Source organism: Borostomias antarcticus, assembly GCF_949987555.1.
Source record: "Borostomias antarcticus genome assembly, chromosome: 5".
In the NCBI taxonomy this organism is placed as follows: domain Eukaryota; kingdom Metazoa; phylum Chordata; class Actinopteri; order Stomiiformes; family Stomiidae; genus Borostomias; species Borostomias antarcticus.
The window spans coordinates 8,401,118-8,421,258 of NC_140238.1; the positions used below are offsets into that span (position 1 = coordinate 8,401,118).

The window sequence follows — 20,141 nt, forward strand, 5'->3', positions numbered from 1 at the left end:
AAGTTCTGCGTAATAGGAAGTTACTTTATGTATCAGTCAGACTTCTAATTTCATCATCATTTTAATTAGATGTTTGGCGTTATGCGTCATCTGTTTTATTTAATTCTTGAACAACTCGCCAACAAGTGCGTCCCGATTCTCCACCCCTTTCCTTGATGTGTACTCTAGCCTACATGAATGAAAATTACGTATGGGGTCAGATTTTGATTCCCATTTCAAGCCATGTATAGGTAATCTTGATGGTATTGTTGTTATGTAACATTTGCTATGATGTAGTACATCATGAAAAGCGATCGTTTAATCTCAGTGCTTAATAGAGCCAGCTGTTATTTGAGCCCTCGCTCCTGTCCGCCCGATGTGCCTGTCAGAGACGCACACGCAGAGAAGTGCACCGTATTCCTCTGATAACATTATCATAAAGTGGGAATCAGCGGCAAAATCAGGGTTGGGTCTAGGACAGGTTTCGCCTCATTCCATACGGGGAGGATTCTTCCTTGTCCTCTGCCCAATCTCTTTCCTACTTCCATACTCCTCAACCTACCATCTTTAGGAGCGTCTCGTCTCGCTTTTAACGGACGTTGTTGAGCAACCAACCATGGGGCTTACATGTCTCAACTCAACCAACCACCGTCGTCTACAGATCCAAAATCCAGCAGCATGTTAGATTGTAGCTCTGTTATGTGTGCCATGGACTCAGCCCAGTAATATTGACAATAGGGTGAAAAGATATAGCCCCAAATTAAACACTGTCTAAAGGAACATAACAAAAACACAGGGGTGTGGAGTAAGCAAGCTATTGAATAAGTAAATAGGGAATGTGATTGACTCAGCTTTATCGTTTTATACATTCGTATTTTGTTATTAATGGGAGTCGGAGGATTATTTCGTTAGAAGGTAAAAGGTACTCGTGGGTTTGGCTGTCTAAAAAAGGCCAAGATAGCCTTTTCTGCTGTTATTGCCGCTGCTTGGAAAGGCTATTCGCAAAGGACTGGAAGCAGCTTAGTTTATATTTTCTGTAACACAGGATAACTCCTTGCCACCGTCTTCGTCCTGAATCACAGAGGATCAAGGTAAAGTGCGATATGGCTCACTCTCGGTCGGTCGACTGCAGCTTGTTCCAGGATAGCTAGGGTAGCTGTTAGCCTTACGACCACCAGCAGGCTAGCTTCCTAGCTACTTCTAGCCACCTCTCTCGCTAGAGATGTGTGATTATTCACGTCCCGCCAGGTATCTTTTACACGCACGCAAAATTAGATATGCAGCTGCTCAATATAATTAACGTTAGATAGCAGATCGTAATACATTGCATGACACGATTAGCTATCTAGTTTTCTATCCTAAGATGATCTGTCTTGATGGCTAACGATAGTCAACTTTGACAGCTAACCCGCGATAACGTTCTGGCTAGCAGCTAGCTTGTTAGCTGCTCTAGCTAAATTGTGATATTTTACAATATACGATTCTTTGAATACCCCAGTTTGCTGGATAATTTAATGTAGAAGGTTGAGATACAATTGTTTTTATAAGATAAATACAGCTAGCTAACGATAGACACAATGAACATCATGTTTTGCTTGGGTGGGAATCGGTTAGCTGGGCTAGCAAGCTTGCTAGCATGTAGCGAGCCTAGCTAACGGTAGCATACAGTTGACTTATCGCGCTGTCAAGTTTCGAGCGAGCGACCTACGCTAGGCCCGACAACCTAAACGAAATGGCTATACAGCCAGCAAACGTTAGGTGGTTCACCTGGAAGCTAGCCACACAGATGAAAGAATGCTGAAATGCAATTTATTTACTTGTAAGCAATTTAACTAGCTAGCTACCTAGATAGCTAATGTAATAGACTATTTTGTAACGTTATTTGACTAGATGTGCTTGGCGTGAAAGCTTAGTTAGCGATCTATTGTCATGCCACAGGAAGAGCATTGGGACCAGGTTTCTGATTTGATATCACTGGTCGAGCCTACAATGTATTTACATTTGGGTGGGTCATTTTGCAAAATGAAAAGGTTAAAGTGCCGTGATGAGACTTAACCATTGGGCTCCTAATAAGCAATGTAATCGGACGGATAGGATAACTGCTGATGCTCACCTTGGGGTCTCTACAATGGGCCCAAATCCACCATTGGTTGTGGTGGAGGCTTTAGAATATATTTTTATGTATTTGGTTTTACAGAGCTATTTGATGCTATTTAGTAAATTATCTCAATGATGTCTAGGATATGCTGGAAATTTAGCACAAGTTTCACCAGATGATTGTCGAAAAGTTAATTCAAAACTTTCTGACTAACCATAGATGTCGGACTTCTTTTGTGAGCTAGCCTAACCACCCTGCTAGTCAAACATAAGTGAAAGGTGTCTGTTACCATGGTGTGCATGTGGGCTGCATGTGTCTGGCGTGTCACTGGCTCATTCTCAAGGTTTTTGAATATCACATTAAGAAAGCTATGTGTCCTGTCCCAGCCAAGATCATTTAGCATCCAAAGTCCCCTTTTTATGATGGGAGTGAGGTACTGCTCAAGCCTAATCACAGTTCCCCCTCATCTTATCTCTAGGCTTGTGTCAGCGACCTCGGCTTGGTTCATTGTGGGTTTGCCTCACGTTTAGATGATATGCATGTTGGTCTTGCTTTTAGCTGTGTCTATTGTTTCTTGACTATCGAAACCAGCTAGTACTGAGTGCATGAATGTTGAAGACAGGGGTCTAGATTACTGTTTTGTGAAGGAGCATGCAGCAAATCCATAGTTTAGTTTACGTTGGGTTCTTGTGCATTCGGCCAGGCAGTTTGCAGCATTGAGATAGATTCACTCACCTGTCAAGTTCCCCCCTATCTTTATCTTTAGTTCCTATGTTTTTTAATTCCCTCACCTCTTGACCCGTGCGTGCCGTGTGTGTGCGTGCGTGCGCGTGTGTGTTTGAGTGCGCGTGTGTAAAGTGGTCAAGTCTGCTTCTGTTCTCCTATCCAGCTTGCTGCCATCGCCCTGCTGATCTTTGACTTCCTGTAGAGCTGTACTCTTTCTCTCTCTTTCCTTTGCTCTTTCTGTTGCTCCCCTCGCTCTTCCTGTTGCACACCCTTTCTCTCTCTCTCTCTCTCTCTCTCTCTCTCTCTCTCTCTCTCTCTCTCTCTCCCTCTCCTCCCCTCTCTCAGTCCCTCGCTCCCTGTCTTTAATCCCCCCTGGCCTGTGGGGATGTCATCTGGCCTCTTATGTAAGAAGCATGGGAGGGGGGTGACTTTGTGTTGTGTGCCGTGTGCCCGACCAGCCGTGGCACTTTACCTCATGTGTAGCAGCGGCACCCGAGCCTGCAACATGAGCACGATTGTCTGTCTGGTCAGTCAATTAGCCGGTGAGCGAGAGTGAGTAGGAGCTGATGGTGACACAGCAGGGGGATTCTAGTGCCCCTGTGCACAGGTAAGTGTGTAGTATTCGGGTGCACTGCTGTGTGCTTGGCTTTTGCACTGTAAGTGTCCAAAGTAGTGTCTGACATGGATGCGTACTGTAGATCCGCATTTTTCTTGTGTTTTCATGAGGCTCAGCGTCAACGGACTTTTGAAGCATTGTACCCTTTCGCTGCAAGAATGCGCTTTCGCTTTGTATAATATTTGAATAGGCCTACACGTTTTGAATGGCCAACAATCGTAATAGTTTTCTGGTAAGGAAAGTTTGCTTTCTAGACTTTTACTGACTGATAAGCTGTGGTTTATCTGTAACTATCTAGTGTAGGCTACTGTATTTCCACTAGCACAAAGATGCTGAAAGCTTAATGACAGGCATATGAATGTGTAATTAACAGTGCCACTCTTGTCCGCAGCATGACATGAGGAGCGCTTGATGGGCGCATTCTTGCGTTAACCCAGCATCCTTCTATTAGACCATTAGCCTACAAGGTTTAGCTGTGCTTTACACCGAATTGGGTAGTAGCCAAATCCCATTGTTAATTTCCTAATTAGGTGACAGAGGGCAAAATTCAGACTCATTAGTCTAGGTTTTATTCAGATAAGTTGTTTGCCTCTTTTGTGACTGTTACTGTGCTGCTGGTGAGTGCCGCGGTTTCTTTCCGGTTTCACTCCTAATCAGTGTGTATGGGGGACACACACAATCAATGGCGCATTTCAGTGGACATTTCCTCAGCTTCCTCTCAGAATCGGCGCTCAGATGACAGCACTGAAAAGCTGCTCCTGTAGCCCCGCTGTAGCCAGTGGCGCACAGTGTGTGTGTGTTTTCAGCGCGCACGCCGTGAGCCGCCCGTCGTGCCGCCATAATGTTGCTTGTGAATTGATGGCGCCCAGGGGTACTAAAACAGACCTGTTTCTCTCTCCCTCTCCCAGCAGGGCTATGTCCTCAGCAGCCACCACACCTCCATCTGTGGACAAAGTGGACGGATTTTCACGGAAGTCTGTCAGGAAGGCCAAGCAGAAGCGGTCGCAGAGTTCGTCCCAATTCCGGTCTCAGGGCAAACCGATAGAGCTCACGCCCCTGCCGCTGCTCAAAGGTAAAGGCTCGCTGACCGTCACGCCCCTCTCTAGTGTGAATACTAACCTGCTGATGTCCGTTCATGCTTGGTTGGCACCGGCGAGAGTGGCTGAGTACGCCTTGTTCCTGCTCACTTCTCTTTGATCCTCATGAAAGCTTGAGCCCATATATATATATATATGTGTGTGTGTGTGTGTGTGTGTGTGTGTTTGTGCTTTCTGACAGTGTGTGTGTGTGTGTGTGTGTGTGTGTCAGTGTGTGTTGTCTCCGTAGTCTTTGGCTCATGCCCTTGTGAATATGTTAGTGTTTGTTTGTTTGTTTGTGTGTGTGTGTGTGTGTGTCGCCTGCTGATTGGTGGGCACATCCTTCCTGCGGGTCTCTGTACAAGGAGAGACCCAAGTGACGGGACGGAATGCAGCCCGACAGGAATCAGAGCCCGGCTTGCTCACTTCCCACCTGCTTACTGCGTCAGCCCCAAACTGGGCGCGGCCCTAGCTCTTAGAGGGCGTGGCTTCCACGGCAGTCCCCTCAGTAGCCGTGACCCGCACGCCAGGAGCCACCCGGCCTCTGCGGGAGCTCACGCGCGTGACGCTCTCTTGTGTTTCGCTGCGAGTCACGCAGTCACCAGTAGTGCACTAGCCACTGAGCTGAGGGCCAGGTCGCCTGGTGTCTTCGCCGCCCTGATCATCTGACCATGCGTGCGTGCGTGCGTGCGCGCGGCTGATGTTCCGAGGTCGGTCACAGACAACGGCAGTGGGCAGAGTCACGCTGCGTGACACGCCTGTTTGTCTCTGTGCTCCACGCTCCGGTGAGGATGATGGGGCTGGGCAGCTCTGCTCTGGCCCGACGCACGCTCCAATTTCCACGTCCTTATGTAAACACCTGCATGACGAAAGGCGCTCCTCTGATCTGCATGGTGGGGTACACTGTCAATTATACTCAAATCAAATCAATCTTCATTTGTATAGCGCATTTCATTCACAGAGGCAATACAATGCGCTTGTAGTACACGTACAAGCATCACATTGTCATGGCCTTATTCTAAATCTGGGCTATAATAATCCAGGGTTATTTGATTCAGGTGCCGGATAGCATCCCAGTGCCTTGTTTTGACATGAGGACTTTGCATTTAAGTGACAGTTTTTACATACAATCTCCATATTGTTATATAACTCCTCGAAGGAGTGCGCCAAGGAGACGCACATCTCAGAGTCCAGTGATTTATTAACTTGCAGGAAGTGTCTCCTAGGCTACGTGGCTGGCCTAGTTAAGAACACGTTCTCACCGTCGATGTACACAACAGCAGAGGTTCAGTGTACAACTATGCCCTTAGGCAGAGAATGCATCCTCTCCTTCATCCTGCCCATAGAGATCATCTCAATCACATCTCTGACTTAACGTGATTGGTTAATGATGCGCCTGATGCAGGAGATTGCAGATCCCTGACAGAAGGAAGGAGGAAGGATGTGTCTCGTCTGTATGTGTTGGAACAAGGCCTGTGAGAAAAGCAGCAGTAGGAAGGAGGAAGTATGTGTCTCGTCTGTATGTGTTGGAACAAGGCCTGTGAGAAGAGCAGCAGTAGGAAGGGTATCCTGATCGGTTTAGATGCTCTTGGTTATATAGGCAGGGTCTAGGTAGTGTGTACTGTCTGTCAACCCACTGACTGAAAATGTCGTTTGACCCCCCCACACACGCACCCTTTATGATATTTGGAGATTTTGTTAATGTATCTTCTTACTATACATACTGTCAGTTAGGGATGGGAATTTCGACTAATTTTAAAACCGAGTAACCTAACCTGATCCTACTCGAGTAACCGATTACTCAAAAAAAAGATTACTCAAAAAAAGATACCGTCCAGACAGAGCGCATTTAACCCGGCCCCCTCGAAGGGGAAAACGTTTTTTTCCGCCGTTATTACCGTGGCGGTGCTTTCATGTCTCGTCCATGCCCTTGCAAATAAACATATTTAAAAGCTGATGTGTGGTTGGATGCATTACTTATCAGATTGAATAACCCACAGGTTTTCATGAAGCTATCGGAATCGAAAAACGCAGCCTTTTAATTTGGATGCACTGCCCAGCTCATAGCCTATTAAGCCTATCGTTAGGCTACTCTGAAAACTCCAAGCCTACAATATGCAACCAGACTTCTAAGAAATGCGCGCTTTCACGGCAAAACATGCCATATTGTATAGCCTTTAGATTAACCGAGTAGTGTTTATTTTCCGACTAGCAGATTGCCTACTCGGGTACTCGAGAAATCGGTTAACCGTGCACATCCCTACTGTCAGTAACGCTCCAATGTTTCACCGTGGATGAAGCAGCAGCAGCGGCAGCAGAAAAACATTACAACACGCAAGAACACTGCTACACAGTAGAATACTATAGAACACACTGTAGAACACTGCTACACAGAACACTGCTACACAGTAGAACACACCGTGGAACACAGTACAGCACAGAATGCTGCTACACAGTAGAACACTGCTACATAGTAGAACGCTGCTACACAGTAGAGCGCTGCTACACAGTAGAACACTGTAACACTGCTACGTAGAACACTGTAGAACACATTACAGCACAGAACACTGTAGAACACAGCTAAAGAGGGTCATGACAGTCAGTTTAATTGGTTGCCACCATAATTATGGCGAAACATTGGTGCATTACTGACAGCACACCGATCAGAAATTATTTTTGTATGATTTTGTCTTTAATGGATGGGTGCAGACTTGCATTGGTGACTTTTGGAAGTCTTATCTGGTGGATGTCTGCCAAGTGTTGCCACAGTCGGGGACGAGGAGTGAGAGAGAGAGGGTTGGTGAGAGTGACAGCAGGAAAGCGAGGGAGAGATACAGAGTTGTGATCGGCCTGGCAGGGATCCTGGAGAAAAGATTAGGGAGTCTTAATGTTTCGCGGAAGAGGGGGAGGAGGAGGAGGCGGCGTCTCCAAAGATAGGCCAGATCGTGACAAACCCTCTCATCTCCTCTTCTCATCCAGTCTACTGGCCTGCATCACAACTATCCACCACAGAAGTGTGCTGTTGTTAGCTTTTAGCCACATGGCATTCGGACCAGGATCGGTGTAAACATGCAAATCTCACGCTCTGAAAGCCACATGGAGGCGTCGTGCAAATGCACACTTCTGGGAGAAAAGTAAAAGGAGAATGGGGAGGCAGCGTTGTTCACCTCAAGGTCGGCTTCTGTCAGTGGAGCGATGCTTTACATTACACTACAGTCATTTAGCAGAGGCTTTTATCCAAAGGGACTTACAATAATTGCATTTAATGTAGGTAGTGTACTACTACTTGCCAAAACTCACAAGTGCAACTCCCCTCTAAAGAAGTGACTAGGAGCATAATCTAGTGCTAAAGCTAAAGTGCATGAGTAGCCAAATATAAATACAATAGGGTGCTAAAGAGAGAGCATCCTGGTAGTGCTTCTTGAAGAGGTGGGTTTTGAACCCTCAGCGAAAGATGGGCAGCTGATCCCGCCGCCGCGGGGCCCGGGCGACGCCCACGGACATCTCCCGCGCGGCGCGGAACGCTGATCCGTCTCTGACCTCGTGAGCAGAATTTAAAAAAAGAGGGGAGCAGAAATAGAATGAAGACAGGGGAGGAGAGCTGGGAGGTACAACACTGTCACTCCCCCCTTCCCCAACGCTCCCTCACCTCCCCTGCACGCCCTCCCCTCAGGGGTAACACGATCCCGGAGGTGTCCCTTTACACACTTCCACTCCCACTCGCTCCAAACAAGCAGCCAGGGGAGCGTGGGCCCACCGCTACAACGAAGCCTCTTCCTATGGACACATTTCGTAGAGTTTTGCCCAGAAGCGACTGTTTTGGCCGGCGGAACCAACGGAGGGACGAAAACCTGATCGAGTGAGTGTCCGCGCTTCGCGGCCGGGTGGGAGGAGGAGGAGGAGGAGGTTATAGTTAGCCTGCTAGGGGGCCCTGCTGTCCCGGGCTTGGCCTGGTGTGCTGGTATGCCTGTGTGAGTGGAGAGAAGCGAGGTATAAATGGACAGGAGACGGTAATGATACCCGGACATGTTTTGCTGGGGGTGTCGAGAGGTAGAGAATGGAAAGTTCTCTGGTTGAAGCGGCTGGCTGTTTACTCCACTCGTAGAAGAGGAGTGGTAAGGGCTGTCCGGTGGTCATCTGTGTCTCTGTGGAGCGCTAGTGCAGCGATGAGGGGAAGCTCAGAATGAATCTCATACAAGTGAGCGCATGTTTGGGAGGGTTATAGCCAGGATCATCCAGACCCTGTTTTACACCTCTGGCTCTGTAGACGGGGCGTTGGGGGACGGTGTTGTGGCAGCGGCGAATGTGTCGTCAAGGAAGTCGCAGGTGTCTCCAGCGTCGCTCCTGTTCGGGGGGCGGAGTGTGTGTGTGTGTGTGTTTGTGTGTGTGTGTGTGTGTGTGTGTGGTGTCCATGGCTGATGGAATGCCTGCTATGTGAATCCTGGGAGCACGCCGGCCCTCTCACCTGGCGCTGTGAACAGAGGCTTTGTGCGGATTGGCCCACGTTTACCCCCCGATGCCTTTAGAAAGCAGCCCAGGCCACTCTGCTACCTCCACACCGGGGCACCCCCCCTCCGCCGCCCCGTGCCGACCACGGCGAGTCCTCAAAGGCACAATAAGCTGGACATATTCAACAGTGCTAACTACTGTAGAGAGGAGAGCAAAGTTTACGTAGGATGATTAAATCTGTCAATGATTGACGGCACCCTAGCCGCGTGTTGCATTTAATGAGAGGGGAGAACATGACAAAGTGGACATGAACACACTGGGCGCGGGCACGCACACACACACACACACACACACACACACACACACACCCTGTATCTGGGTCTAAACCACACACCATCCTCATACGATCCACCAGACTGTATGAAAGATGGCAACAGAACCTCCTCTTGTTTTCTCACTTTCTGTCGACCAGGCGACTTCTCACCAGATTGCCTGTTTTGTTTCTGAGGATGATTGCAGGCACAGTGACAATGTGGGATGTTTTCAAAGTTTCATTGTGGTTGTAATTTGGTAAATGGCCCATGTGTCATTGCAGCTGCTTCTATGCTAATACTGTATATACTGTATATCCTTAGGGCAATGTTTACCTTCTTATGTGACCGTGTGAAGCCCAACATGTTTTTCTTCATAGCTTATCAGTTAGGAAAAGCGCACGGTTGTCATTATTGCCACGATCACCTCTTCATCCACGTCACCCCACAACACTGGTGACATGGTCAGCTTCTTCAGATTTCCCACAGACAGACGCTGAAGGCAGCGCATGGACCCGCGTGTGTGTTTGTGATGGTGTGTGTGTGTGCGGACATGCGGTGCATATCCTACATGTCTAGCGGCGACCTTTAGGCTCCTCTGCTGGTCACCTGCTGGACCCATCTGTTGGTGTGGCTCACTCTCTCCTGCCGTAACCCAAGCCCGGACGCCCAGTCACACACGCCACTTTTATAGAGTGGGGTTTTCCCCTTAGGCAGGCTTTCTGTATACGTACAGTGTGTGCGTGTGTGTTTGTGTGCGCGTGTGTGTGGGGAAGGGGAGAGGGGGAGGGGGGATCGTGTACCCATCACCTGGCAGTCACTTCCTGAATTTTTGTTTGCTTCTAAAAACATAAGTGCTGTTGCTAAACAGTGTATTCTAAGAACGGACAGGTTTGGCGCAGTGCAAGTACAGTCAGTCCCACGGAGGGTCAGGATTATTTCATAAGTGCCAAGTGCCTCAGTTCCAAGGGCAGTTCTTGCCGGGCAAGTGCACCCCGTGTCTATCGGCGTTAGGCTACCTTCAAGTGAATCCCAACCTATCGTGTCGGTTAGCTTTAGCATCACTCACAGCAGTGTAGCGCTGCCAGCCAGGCTTCCCTAGCCTCCTACTCCCCAGCTGCTCTGCTACTGACTAGCTTCGCTCTCTCTCGCTCTCTCTCTCTCTCTCTCTCGCTCTCTCGCTCTCTCGCTCTCTCGCTCTCTCGCTCTCTCTCTCGCTCTCTCGCTCTCTCGCTCTCTCTTCCTCCCTCCCTCTCTCCCTCACTCTCCCCCTATCCCTCTCACTCTCTCTCGCTCTCTCTCTCTCACTTTCACTCTCGCTCTGGTTTGAAACCTGTCTTTTATCATTTTAAAGCAGGTGAATAAAGTGAGCCCGGTAGACTATAGCTGTCACGTTGTTAACGGTGACAGATGATGCCGGTAGAATCCGTTCAGATGTTTTGTGAGTAATAGTCGGCTGCCTGGAGCTGGATCTCCGTCTAGCAACGTCCCAGAGGCCTCTGGGTGAGTCCCGTGAGAAGGCCTTGAGAGAACACTGCATGGGCTACACCCTGGCCCTGCTCAATAGGTTTAAGTGATTATGAAATTAACGTTGAATACTTCATGTGGAGAGATATTTAACTGCTCTCTCTCTCTCTCCCCCCCCCCCTCTCTTCCTCATCTCTTTTATTCTCTTTCTCTCTGTCTCTCTGAGACGCTAAGCTTCCTCCACATTAATTAAGCAGCAGAGTCTTGGTATTCTCTATCAGGGGAGCTGAGCGGAGATGCTGCTCCCTCCTCCCTCAGCTCCTGCACTGGGCTGGGCTGGGATAGAGGAGGCTGAGGCCGGACCCCCCTCTTTCTCTCTCTCGCTCTCCCCCTCGCTCTCCTTCACCCTCCCCACCCTCCTCCCCACCCTCCCCAGATGGTTCTACAGTGCGTTATTTATTTCACATTCCACGTTTTATGAGCCTGATTTGAGATGGGGCCTACTAGTGCCCTGACCCGTGAGATGAGGCGGCTGAGCTTGCCGTAGCGCAGTCCGGGGGCGTTTCGGGGCGGTGTGTTGTTGTTGGTGGACGATGCCTCGATGGAGTCACTGATGTATGGGGTTGAGATAATGTACGGCCGTAGGGCTTTACAATGCTGTCATGGATGAGTAGCATGTGTGTAGGCTTGACTTTTGCGTGTGTGTGCGTGTGTGTTAGGGATGCTCTGAGCTGAAGTATGTGTAGCCACCTTGACATTGTGTGTAGGGCTGCACAATTAATCGTGAATTAATCGAAATCGCGATTATGACCTCCGCGATTAACTAATCGCAAAAGGCCACAATTAATGTGATTAATAATTTTGCTTTGAATTGAGTGTGCTAGGACACGGACGAATCACAGGCGCTTATGCTGTCTGACCAATCACATGCGTTCCCGCTCAATTTCACTGAGAAGACAGATAGCAGTAGGTCAAGACCAGTGTCACAAGAGTACATGAGTAGTGAAAAAATGAGTGAAAACGAGGTCAGTGAGTTAGTAGCAAGAAAGGGATCAACGTCAGTGATTTGGGAGCATTTTGGTTATTATATATTAATATTATATATAAAATATTAATCACAATTATTAATCACAATTACCATTTTGAAGCAAATAATAGCAATTATTATCTTTTGTCATAATCGTGCAGCCCCAATTGTGTGTATGATGTGATATTGTCTGTAGGATGTGATATCGTGTGGAGGATGTGATATATGGCTGTAGAATGTGATATCGTGCGGAGGATGTGATATTTGTCTGTATATATAGTGTGGAGGATGTGATATTTGTCTGTATATATAATGTAGAGGATGTGATGGCGTGTGGACGTTGTGATATTGTATATATCGTCTGTAGGGATGTGATATGGTGCGATGGCGTGTGGGAGGATGTGATATCGTGTGGCGGAGGCGATGGTGCGTGTGTGGTAGTGGTGTTTGGGGCCTGTGAGGATGAGTCTGTGCTAGGCCAGGCTCTACCCCGACTCCCCTCTGACTCCCTGGGGGGGGGGGGGGGATTACCCTCTCCTGTGTGATTGTCTGCCCTATGAATAGCCCATCGTAAGGCCTTTCACATGCTTCCATAGACCCCGGGGTCTGTGTCTTATCTGGGCCCTGGGCAGTGGTTTCCCCCACCTGGTCTGGCCCTCGGCTGAAACAAAGACGGCGCTGTCTCCGTTCGCCCCGCCCACGCGGCGCTGCCCTGCGTAACCCTCCTGGCGGGACAGAGCCTCAGTCTCGGCTTCCGCACCTCTCCACTCTGTCGGCCGTAGACGGCGCCTAGCCATCCCTCGACCTCCGCAGGTCGCCTGTGGGTCTGTCGGTCGCGTCAACGGATCTGTCTCTCACTCTTTCCCTCCCTGTCCGATCCATTGAGATGTAATGACGGGGGACCTTTAGGGTCACAAAGCACAGCTCACGTCCTGTCCTGTCCTGGGAGGCACAGGGACTGATACGCCGGCTCTGTAGCGGCTTATCTCTCTTACAAAACAGCAGGACGCTCGCTCGCCCGCTCGCTGGGCCCGGGGACAGCAGGGCCGCCCGGCGTGTTCAGGATCAGAGGATTGGCTAACTAGCTAGCTAGCCGCGTTAGCGATGTGCATTTCCCCACCGTTGCCCCTGCCGTGAACTCTGCGTAGCCCCTCTGACCGCTGTGAGGCGCGGCAGAGACACCAGCTCGTTCAGTGTGTGCGAGTCACTACTACTGGGTTAAGAGCAGGAGAGAAGTTTCATCGGTGGATGCTCCAGCCATTTTGTGTGTGTGTGTGTTTCGCCTTCTACACCGCGTGATGTGCGTGTGTGTCTCACCATGTGACAGATAAAGATGTTTGTTTTGTACTGAGGTGTTGGGTCTGGGCATGTCGTTCAAGTCCACCCCCCCTTTTCTTCACCTCTGCCAACCCGTTTCTCTCCCTCTCTCTTTCTCTCTCTGTTCCTCTCTCTCCCTCTCTTTCACTCTGTCTCTTCTTCCAGCTCTCTTTTACTTTCTTTTTGAAGACTAGAAGACTATTTCCATGGAACATCACACCATGAGATTTTTTGGCTGTGGCACTGATGAACTCTGACCTTCTCCCTCTGTTTGTGTGTGTGTGTGTGTGTGTGTAGACGTGCCGGCGCCGGAGCAGCCTGAGCTGTTCCTGAAGAAGCTGCAGCAGTGCTGTACTGTGTTTGACTTCATGGACACGCTGTCCGACCTCAAGATGAAGGAGTACAAGCGCTCCACGCTCAACGAGCTGGTGGACTACGTGACCGTCAGCAGGGGCTACCTGACGGAACAGGCCTACCCGGAGGTCGTCAAGATGGTACGAACACGCACACACACACACACACATATTCCGCAGCCTTCGCAATCTCAATGTCGTCCTCTCCGGTGAACTCTACTGACTCTCCCGTCTCCCAGGTGTCGTACAACATATTCCGGACCCTTCCGCCCAGCGACAGTAACGAGTTCGACCCGGAGGAGGACGAGCCCACGCTCGAGGCCTCGTGGCCGCACTTACAGGTAACTGACAGGGCGGGGCTGACCCGTGTAAGCTCCACCCCTCTACCGGGCTCCTCCCCTGGCGTCTTTGCGTCCTGTACGCGGCGTTGCAGTCGAGCACCGCCTGAGGAAGCGGCAGACCTCTCAAAAGATGAGCTTTCACACTAAGCTTACCCACAAAACAAATATCGACCCTCGACGGTCCAATCGTCCCGAGGTGTTGGCAATGATGAGAGCGCCCCAGGGTTTAGAAGTGTTGAGCTACACAGTTACAGGTACGAGTGTCCCTCTCTCCTTCACACCCCTTTCTCTGTACACCTGCTGCTCTGCCTCCCAGGACTCCTTTAGAAATGAGATGCATATCTCAAGGAGAATCTTCCTGGTAAAACCTTTTCTTTCTATTTCTTTCCTTTTAAAAATGTCATTCCTTTCCGAAAAACAACAGAGCCAAAACTCATCGGGCTCCATCTTCAGATGGAAACCTCCCCCCAGTCGTGCGCCCGCCCACCCAAGCTTTACCCCCGGTGTCTACTGCTAACGGTGATGACGCCCCCTGCTCTGTGCCTTCGCTGACGTTTTGACCCCTGCTGTGACCTGTCGACCTTCCAGATCCCACCCTCGCCCTGTGCAAATCTGGCCATTCTCCCACCTGTGTTGGTTAGAGTGCAACCATGTCAACCCCTCCACCTCTCTATGTGTGTGTTTGTCTCCTAGCTGGTGTATGAGTTCTTCATACGCTTCTTGGAGAGTCAGGAATTCCAGCCCAGCATTGCCAAAAAGTACATAGACCAGAAATTTGTCCTACAGGTAAGTGATTCTTTAAAAAAAATCTTGATGTTATTGCAGATGCTGGGAGATGTACTACAAATAGTTTTGTACTTTGAGAGTCGGAGAGGTTTGACGACTCTCTCTCTCTCTCTCTCTCTCTCTCTCTCTCTCTCTCTCTCTCTCTCTCTGTGTGTGCCTGTCTGTCTGTCTCTTGCTCTCTCTTCCTCTGTCTCTCTGTCTGTCTGCCTTTCTGTCTGTCTCTCTCTGCCTTTGTCTGTCTCTCTCTCGGCCCCTCTCTCTGTGCCTTTGTCTCTCTCTGTCCGTCTCTCTGTGTGTGTGTGTGTTTGTGTGTCTCTCTCTCTCTCTCTCTGCTTCTCTCTCTGTCTCTCTCTGCCTCCCTCTCTCTGTTTGTCTCTCTGTGCCTCTCTCTTTCCTTTCTGCCTCGGTCTCCTTCTCTGCAGCTCTTGGAGCTCTTCGACAGTGAGGACCCTCGGGAGAGAGACTACCTGAAAACAGTCTTACACAGAATCTACGGGAAATTCCTGGGGCTGAGGGCTTTTATACGAAAACAGATAAATAATATTTTTCTACGGTAAGAGAACATTCCTCGTCCTCAGTGCTAACCGGCCATCACAATACTTTCTCCTACGTTTCACTAACCTCTATCTCTTCCTCTCCTCCCTTCTCTCCTCTCTCTCCCCCTCTGTCGTAAAGTTTTGTTTATGAGACTGAGCACTTCAACGGGGTTGCTGAGTTGCTGGAGATCTTGGGAAGGTATGTGGTGCTGGGCTGACCTCACGCTCACGGATGAGGCCCGTGGTCACTGTAGCCGTCTACCAGGAGTCCCATCGCTGTTCTCTGCCTGTGAAGCCATGGGCATGGAACTGATTTCGTTAGACAACGTTATTTAGCTACCTGCGTAATTTACGTCGGCCTTGACCCCTAATGCATGTAGCCATTGTTGTCTGCGCTCCATTGATCTTGCACTAGTAGCTCTTCTAGCAGCGGGATGTACTAGTATCGAGATGTGTAATTTGCCGCCCTGGCTTAGCCCTGCTCTTCTCTCTCCTCTCTCTCTCTCTCTCTCGCAGCATAATCAATGGTTTCGCTCTGCCTCTGAAAGCCGAGCATAAACAGTTTCTGGTCAAAGTGTTGATCCCCCTCCACACTGTCAGGAGTCTGTCCCTCTTCCACGCACAGGTAAAGTAAGTGTGTGTGTGTGGGAGTGAGTGGAGTGCGGTGCTGTAGGCCCATTTGGAGCGGTCTGTTTCATGAATCCGTGTGTCGTTCGTTTCTGTCCAATGAATTCTTTGTGACTCATGATAGAACTTCAGCGGTGAACTTGCACGCTGTGCTAAGTTATGTCACACGTCGTCATCTAAACGTAAACAATGTTTGTTTTTTTTCCCTCAGTTGGCGTATTGCATTGTACAGTTCCTAGAGAAAGACCCAGCGTTAACAGAACCAGTAAGTGACCTCGTCTCTTCATCGCACGGGGTCAGAACGGCATCGTCCAATTAGGAATCGGTAACGACCGACTGACTCCTCCCCTCTTCAACTCTCTTCTTACAGGTCATCAGGGGCTTGCTGAAGTTCTGGCCCAAGACCTGCAGTCAAAAAGAGGTGAGTGACAGCAGTGTCCCTCGGTCTTGCTGGCTGGCTGATGGCCTGTCTGGCCCGCCCGGCCCTGCTATCCCCCAGGGTTCACCACCCACACAGGCCGATGGCCGCCACGTGACCTCACAGATCCCACCCCGTCAGTGACTGAATGCATGCCGAGCCCTGTGTTCAGTGTGTCTGGGCGTTGGGGCGAGGGATGCGTTGGCTGTGCGTTAACTCCTGGTGCGCCTCTGCTCAGGTGATGTACCTCGGGGAGCTGGAGGAGATCCTGGATGTGATCGAGCCAACGCAGTTTGTCAAGATCCAGGAGCCGCTCTTCAAGCAGATCTCCAGATGCGTGTCCAGCCCGCACTTCCAGGTCAGTCCGTCGACACGTATCGCGGAACACGGAACGGCCGGCTTCTCCGCGGACGCCTATGTGTCTGCGGGGCTCGTAGTCCCGTTGTCTTCCACATGCCTAGGCGCTGGTAGTGAGAGTAACTGTTGTGGGCGGCTGTGGCTCAGTGGTAGAGCGGGTCGTCCAATGATCGTAGGGTCGGCGGTTGTAAAGTGGTTGTAAGATTGTAAAGTGCTTTGGATGAAAGCGCTGTATAAGTGCAGTCCATTTACCCGCAAGGTCACCGACCGAAACTTTATGTATTAAACGGATTCCGCTGAGCAAGTGAGGACTGTGTGGGTGCTTCTGTTCCCTTTATTATACGTACTCCGCCAACGCACTGAGACTGTATCAAGGTGTGCAAGAGACTCTTTGTACTTTCTCTTGGTACATGCTGTTGTTCAACCGTCCCACCTCTAGGTGGCGGAGCGGGCTCTTTACTACTGGAACAACGAGTACATTATGAGCCTGATCGAGGAGAACTCCAGCGTCATCCTGCCCATTATGTTCGCCAGCCTCTACAGGATCTCCAAAGAGCACTGGAACTCGTGAGTCGTGGTCCTAAGCGCGCACACACATACACACACACACACACGCGCGCGCACACACACACACACACACACACACACACACACACTCCCTGTCAGAAAGCATGTCACACACACAAACACAAACATGTCACACACACATTCACACTCATTCCCTGTCGGAAAGCTGTTCTTCTTGATATGCATATTAAGGTGGAAATCACTGATTTAAAAAAATAAAAATAAAAGGTTTGCTATTGCTGTTTGCGTCTTATACAAGTCCTCCTACCTGAACCGTGTCAACTGTACCTTGACACAGGCTTTTATTCTGTGTTTCCAGGGCGATAGTGGCGTTGGTTTACAACGTACTGAAAGCCTTCATGGAGATGAACAGTACCTTGTTTGATGAGCTCACAGCGACCTACAAGTCAGACCGCCAGCGGTAAGACGAGCCTCCGTACATCATACAGCTATTACACACATACACGCACAAACTCACAGGCTCTTTGTCTCACACAAACGTGTCCGCTTTAGCCTGTGGGGCATTGTGCTCCTCGACTGCGTGAGGTGATTTTGATCGGGTGACTCTCGGCCCGTAGTTGCCTCTCCAATAATCCTCCGGCTTGGTGCCCCCCTCACAGTGAGAAGAAGAAGGAGAAAGAGAGGGAGGAGCTGTGGAAGAAGCTGGAGGACCTGGAGCTGAAGAGGGGCCTTAGGAGCGACGGGATCATCCCCACTTAACGAAGCGCCGGACACGCCCCCTCTCCCACCCATTTCCCCAGGCGCGGCGCGGATCCCGCTCGGCCTTCTGGGACGACATGGAGCCACTCTGGGTCCCCCCCCCCCCCCCCCCGTTTTTTTTTCTCTCCTTTTCTGTATTGTGCGACTTACTTTACGGTAGATTCACACGTCTGTTTCATTATTTCAACAGCACTGTAAATAACTTTTTCTTTTTCCCTTAAAACTGATATTACTGCGAAAGAAAAAAATAAAAATTAAAAAGGAAGAAAAAAAAATAGAAAATGAGAAAATGAACTTGTGTTGGGGGGGAAAAAGACTTTGGACAGTAGGACATGAAATGAACTCTTCTTGGAAAAAAAAATCAACAGCGAAAAGAAAAGCTAGATTGTTTTAACTTCCCACCCCTATTCCTGAATACAACCCCATTTTCCAGCTCTGTACCCCCTGCTCTCTCTCTCTACTCCTCCACCTCCGCTGTCTTTCTCCCTCTCTTCCTGTGGTGCATCCTAACTGAGTGTGATATCTGGCCCCTGCCCCCTGCCCTCCCCCCCCGGAGGCCCCGCCCCGACCAAGAGGATGCTCCACCCCCCTCCCCCCTCTCACGGACCACCCTCTTACTGTATCCTTCCTGCCTCTCCATGCTGAAGCTAGGACCTGTTAGCCAAGAGGATATGAATCCCACCCCTCCAAGAGACATTCATGTAAAGGGCCTGTTTGTACAGGGAGTAAAAGAAAAGACATGGGATCAGGAAGGTCTCCATATACCCCCCACCCACCCTCACACCTCCTCCCTTCCTCCACATGGTTTCTATTCATTTCTCTGTGCGCACCTGGCTCTCCCCAAACGATCGGTTGGTTTCTGTCAGTTCAAGTTCCATCTCTTTTGGTTTTGTGGACTCTTGCCCCCCCTCCTCCCCCCCTGCTCGCCGTACCAGGCTGCCCCTGGTATCAGTCTGGCACTGGTACCCGTCCGGCCCACGCAGAACAGACGAATCGACGACGGCGACGACCGGGCGCCGTCGGAGGAGCACCGAAACTGTGAGACGACGGCGCTCCTCACGGTATTACAGAACCTGTATATTGTTATTGAATGCAGTACACTGATATCTTGTATCTTGTAGTAAGTTAGCCTATATTTTTGCTTAGGAACAGTCGAGGAGTATGCCGTATATAAAAAGGTATTATGGAACAAGACTTCCTGGTATTTATGATAGTGTTTCCCCTCTTTCTTTTCTCATTTTTGTTTTTTTTGTTTTTTGTTTTCCGTCTTGGTTTTTATCTCATTCTGGATATTTTGATGACGTTTCTTTGACCATCAGATCTTTTTTTTGTTTTGGAGTTGGGGTGGGGGGGGGGGAGAGGGAAGGGGGGGGGGGGGCATGGAGCAGGTGATGCCCTGTTCAGATCTACAGTAAGTTCAGCATTGTTGACCCCTTACAGAATTAATGTGTGCTTTAGGATGGCCCAGATATAATATGATTAAAAAGAAAAAAAGGGTTGGAGAAATACAAATGTTTAATTATTTTAAAAAATAAAGAGATATTAAATTAAACCTGTTTTGTGATAAAGCCTAGATGCTGAATTGCTTTATTGTCCGCGTGTGTGCGTGTGTGTGTGTGTGTGTGTGTGTGTGTGTGTGAGAGAGAGAGAGAGAGACAGCACGTGCAGTAGAGAGCAAGAGGGAGTCTGGGTCGAATGGATGTGACAGAGAAACGTGTGATCTTGATTGCTGCTTAGCTACTATAGAGTTGCTGCGTCCTCCTTGACTAATTGATCCCTGCTGTCTCTTGGCTAGCCATGCGAGACATCGACAGATGTGCAGCAACCTGTAGCCATCTCACTATTCTCCCCATGGGACATGTTCTGTTACATATCTACAGTCTACACATTATGTCCTGTTAGATACAGTCTGCACATTATTTGTGTGTCCATGCGTTTATGTGATTCGTGGAAACGGACCAAGTTGGTGAGAGTTGTAAAGTCCATTTATAAGACCATATTGAGTACAACGGTGTGCCACAGGAGGGCAGCAAGTTCCCACTTCTGAGACAACTTCCATGCAGTTTCTTGCTGTAGGTGCTCTATTTGATATACAATTCCTGCTCTTTTACTGAGTCGAGGCATGTCAATGAATATGCAAATAACTAGACCAGTGCTTAATGAAATGGAATTGCCTGAATTGTTATAACTATTGATGCTGATTGTATATAGCCTACACGTTCGTTCAAGGCTAATGTAGGGACCACAGGTGATAGGGGTGACGGTAGTTACTGCTGGGCTGGTAAAATGAGACAGACCGAGAGCTTAATCCTCTCTCCGGAGGCTGTAAGCTCCCGGCTGGACCCAGAACCAGCCACGTCGAGTTCATTT

The 20,141-nt window shown here is 49.5% G+C and overlaps 1 protein-coding gene across 2 annotated transcripts; it reads left to right on the forward strand.

The window, feature by feature from the left end:
- The first annotated feature begins 726 nt into the window (after positions 1-726).
- On the forward strand, positions 727-17,874 carry ppp2r5eb (protein phosphatase 2, regulatory subunit B', epsilon isoform b). 2 transcript variants are annotated; one of them, XM_084438540.1, is made up of 14 exons: positions 727-1,070; positions 4,328-4,491; positions 13,364-13,560; positions 13,659-13,760; positions 14,454-14,546; positions 14,969-15,099; positions 15,222-15,281; positions 15,599-15,707; positions 15,921-15,974; positions 16,080-16,130; positions 16,366-16,485; positions 16,924-17,051; positions 17,371-17,472; positions 17,672-17,874. In XM_084438540.1, the coding sequence occupies exons 2-14, from the start codon at positions 4,335-4,337 to the stop codon at positions 17,769-17,771; spliced, it is 1,404 nt and encodes a 467-aa protein (XP_084294666.1). In that variant the 5' UTR covers positions 727-1,070; positions 4,328-4,334; the 3' UTR covers positions 17,772-17,874. The 2 variants fall into 2 exon arrangements, with proteins under 2 accessions (XP_084294666.1, XP_084294667.1); XM_084438541.1 differs by having other exon boundaries at positions 4,331-4,491.
- Positions 17,875-20,141: the final 2,267 nt, after the last annotated feature.

Coding starts and splice junctions, on each gene's coding strand:
- ppp2r5eb (XM_084438540.1), top strand. CDS start 4,335: ATGTCCTCAGCAGCCACCACACCTCCATCTGTGGACAAAGTGGACGGA. Junction 15,708..15,920: donor TGTCCCTCTTCCACGCACAG/GTAAAGTAAGTG, acceptor TTTTTCCCTCAG/TTGGCGTATTGCATTGTACA. Junction 17,052..17,370: donor TCCAAAGAGCACTGGAACTC/GTGAGTCGTGGT, acceptor CTGTGTTTCCAG/GGCGATAGTGGCGTTGGTTT.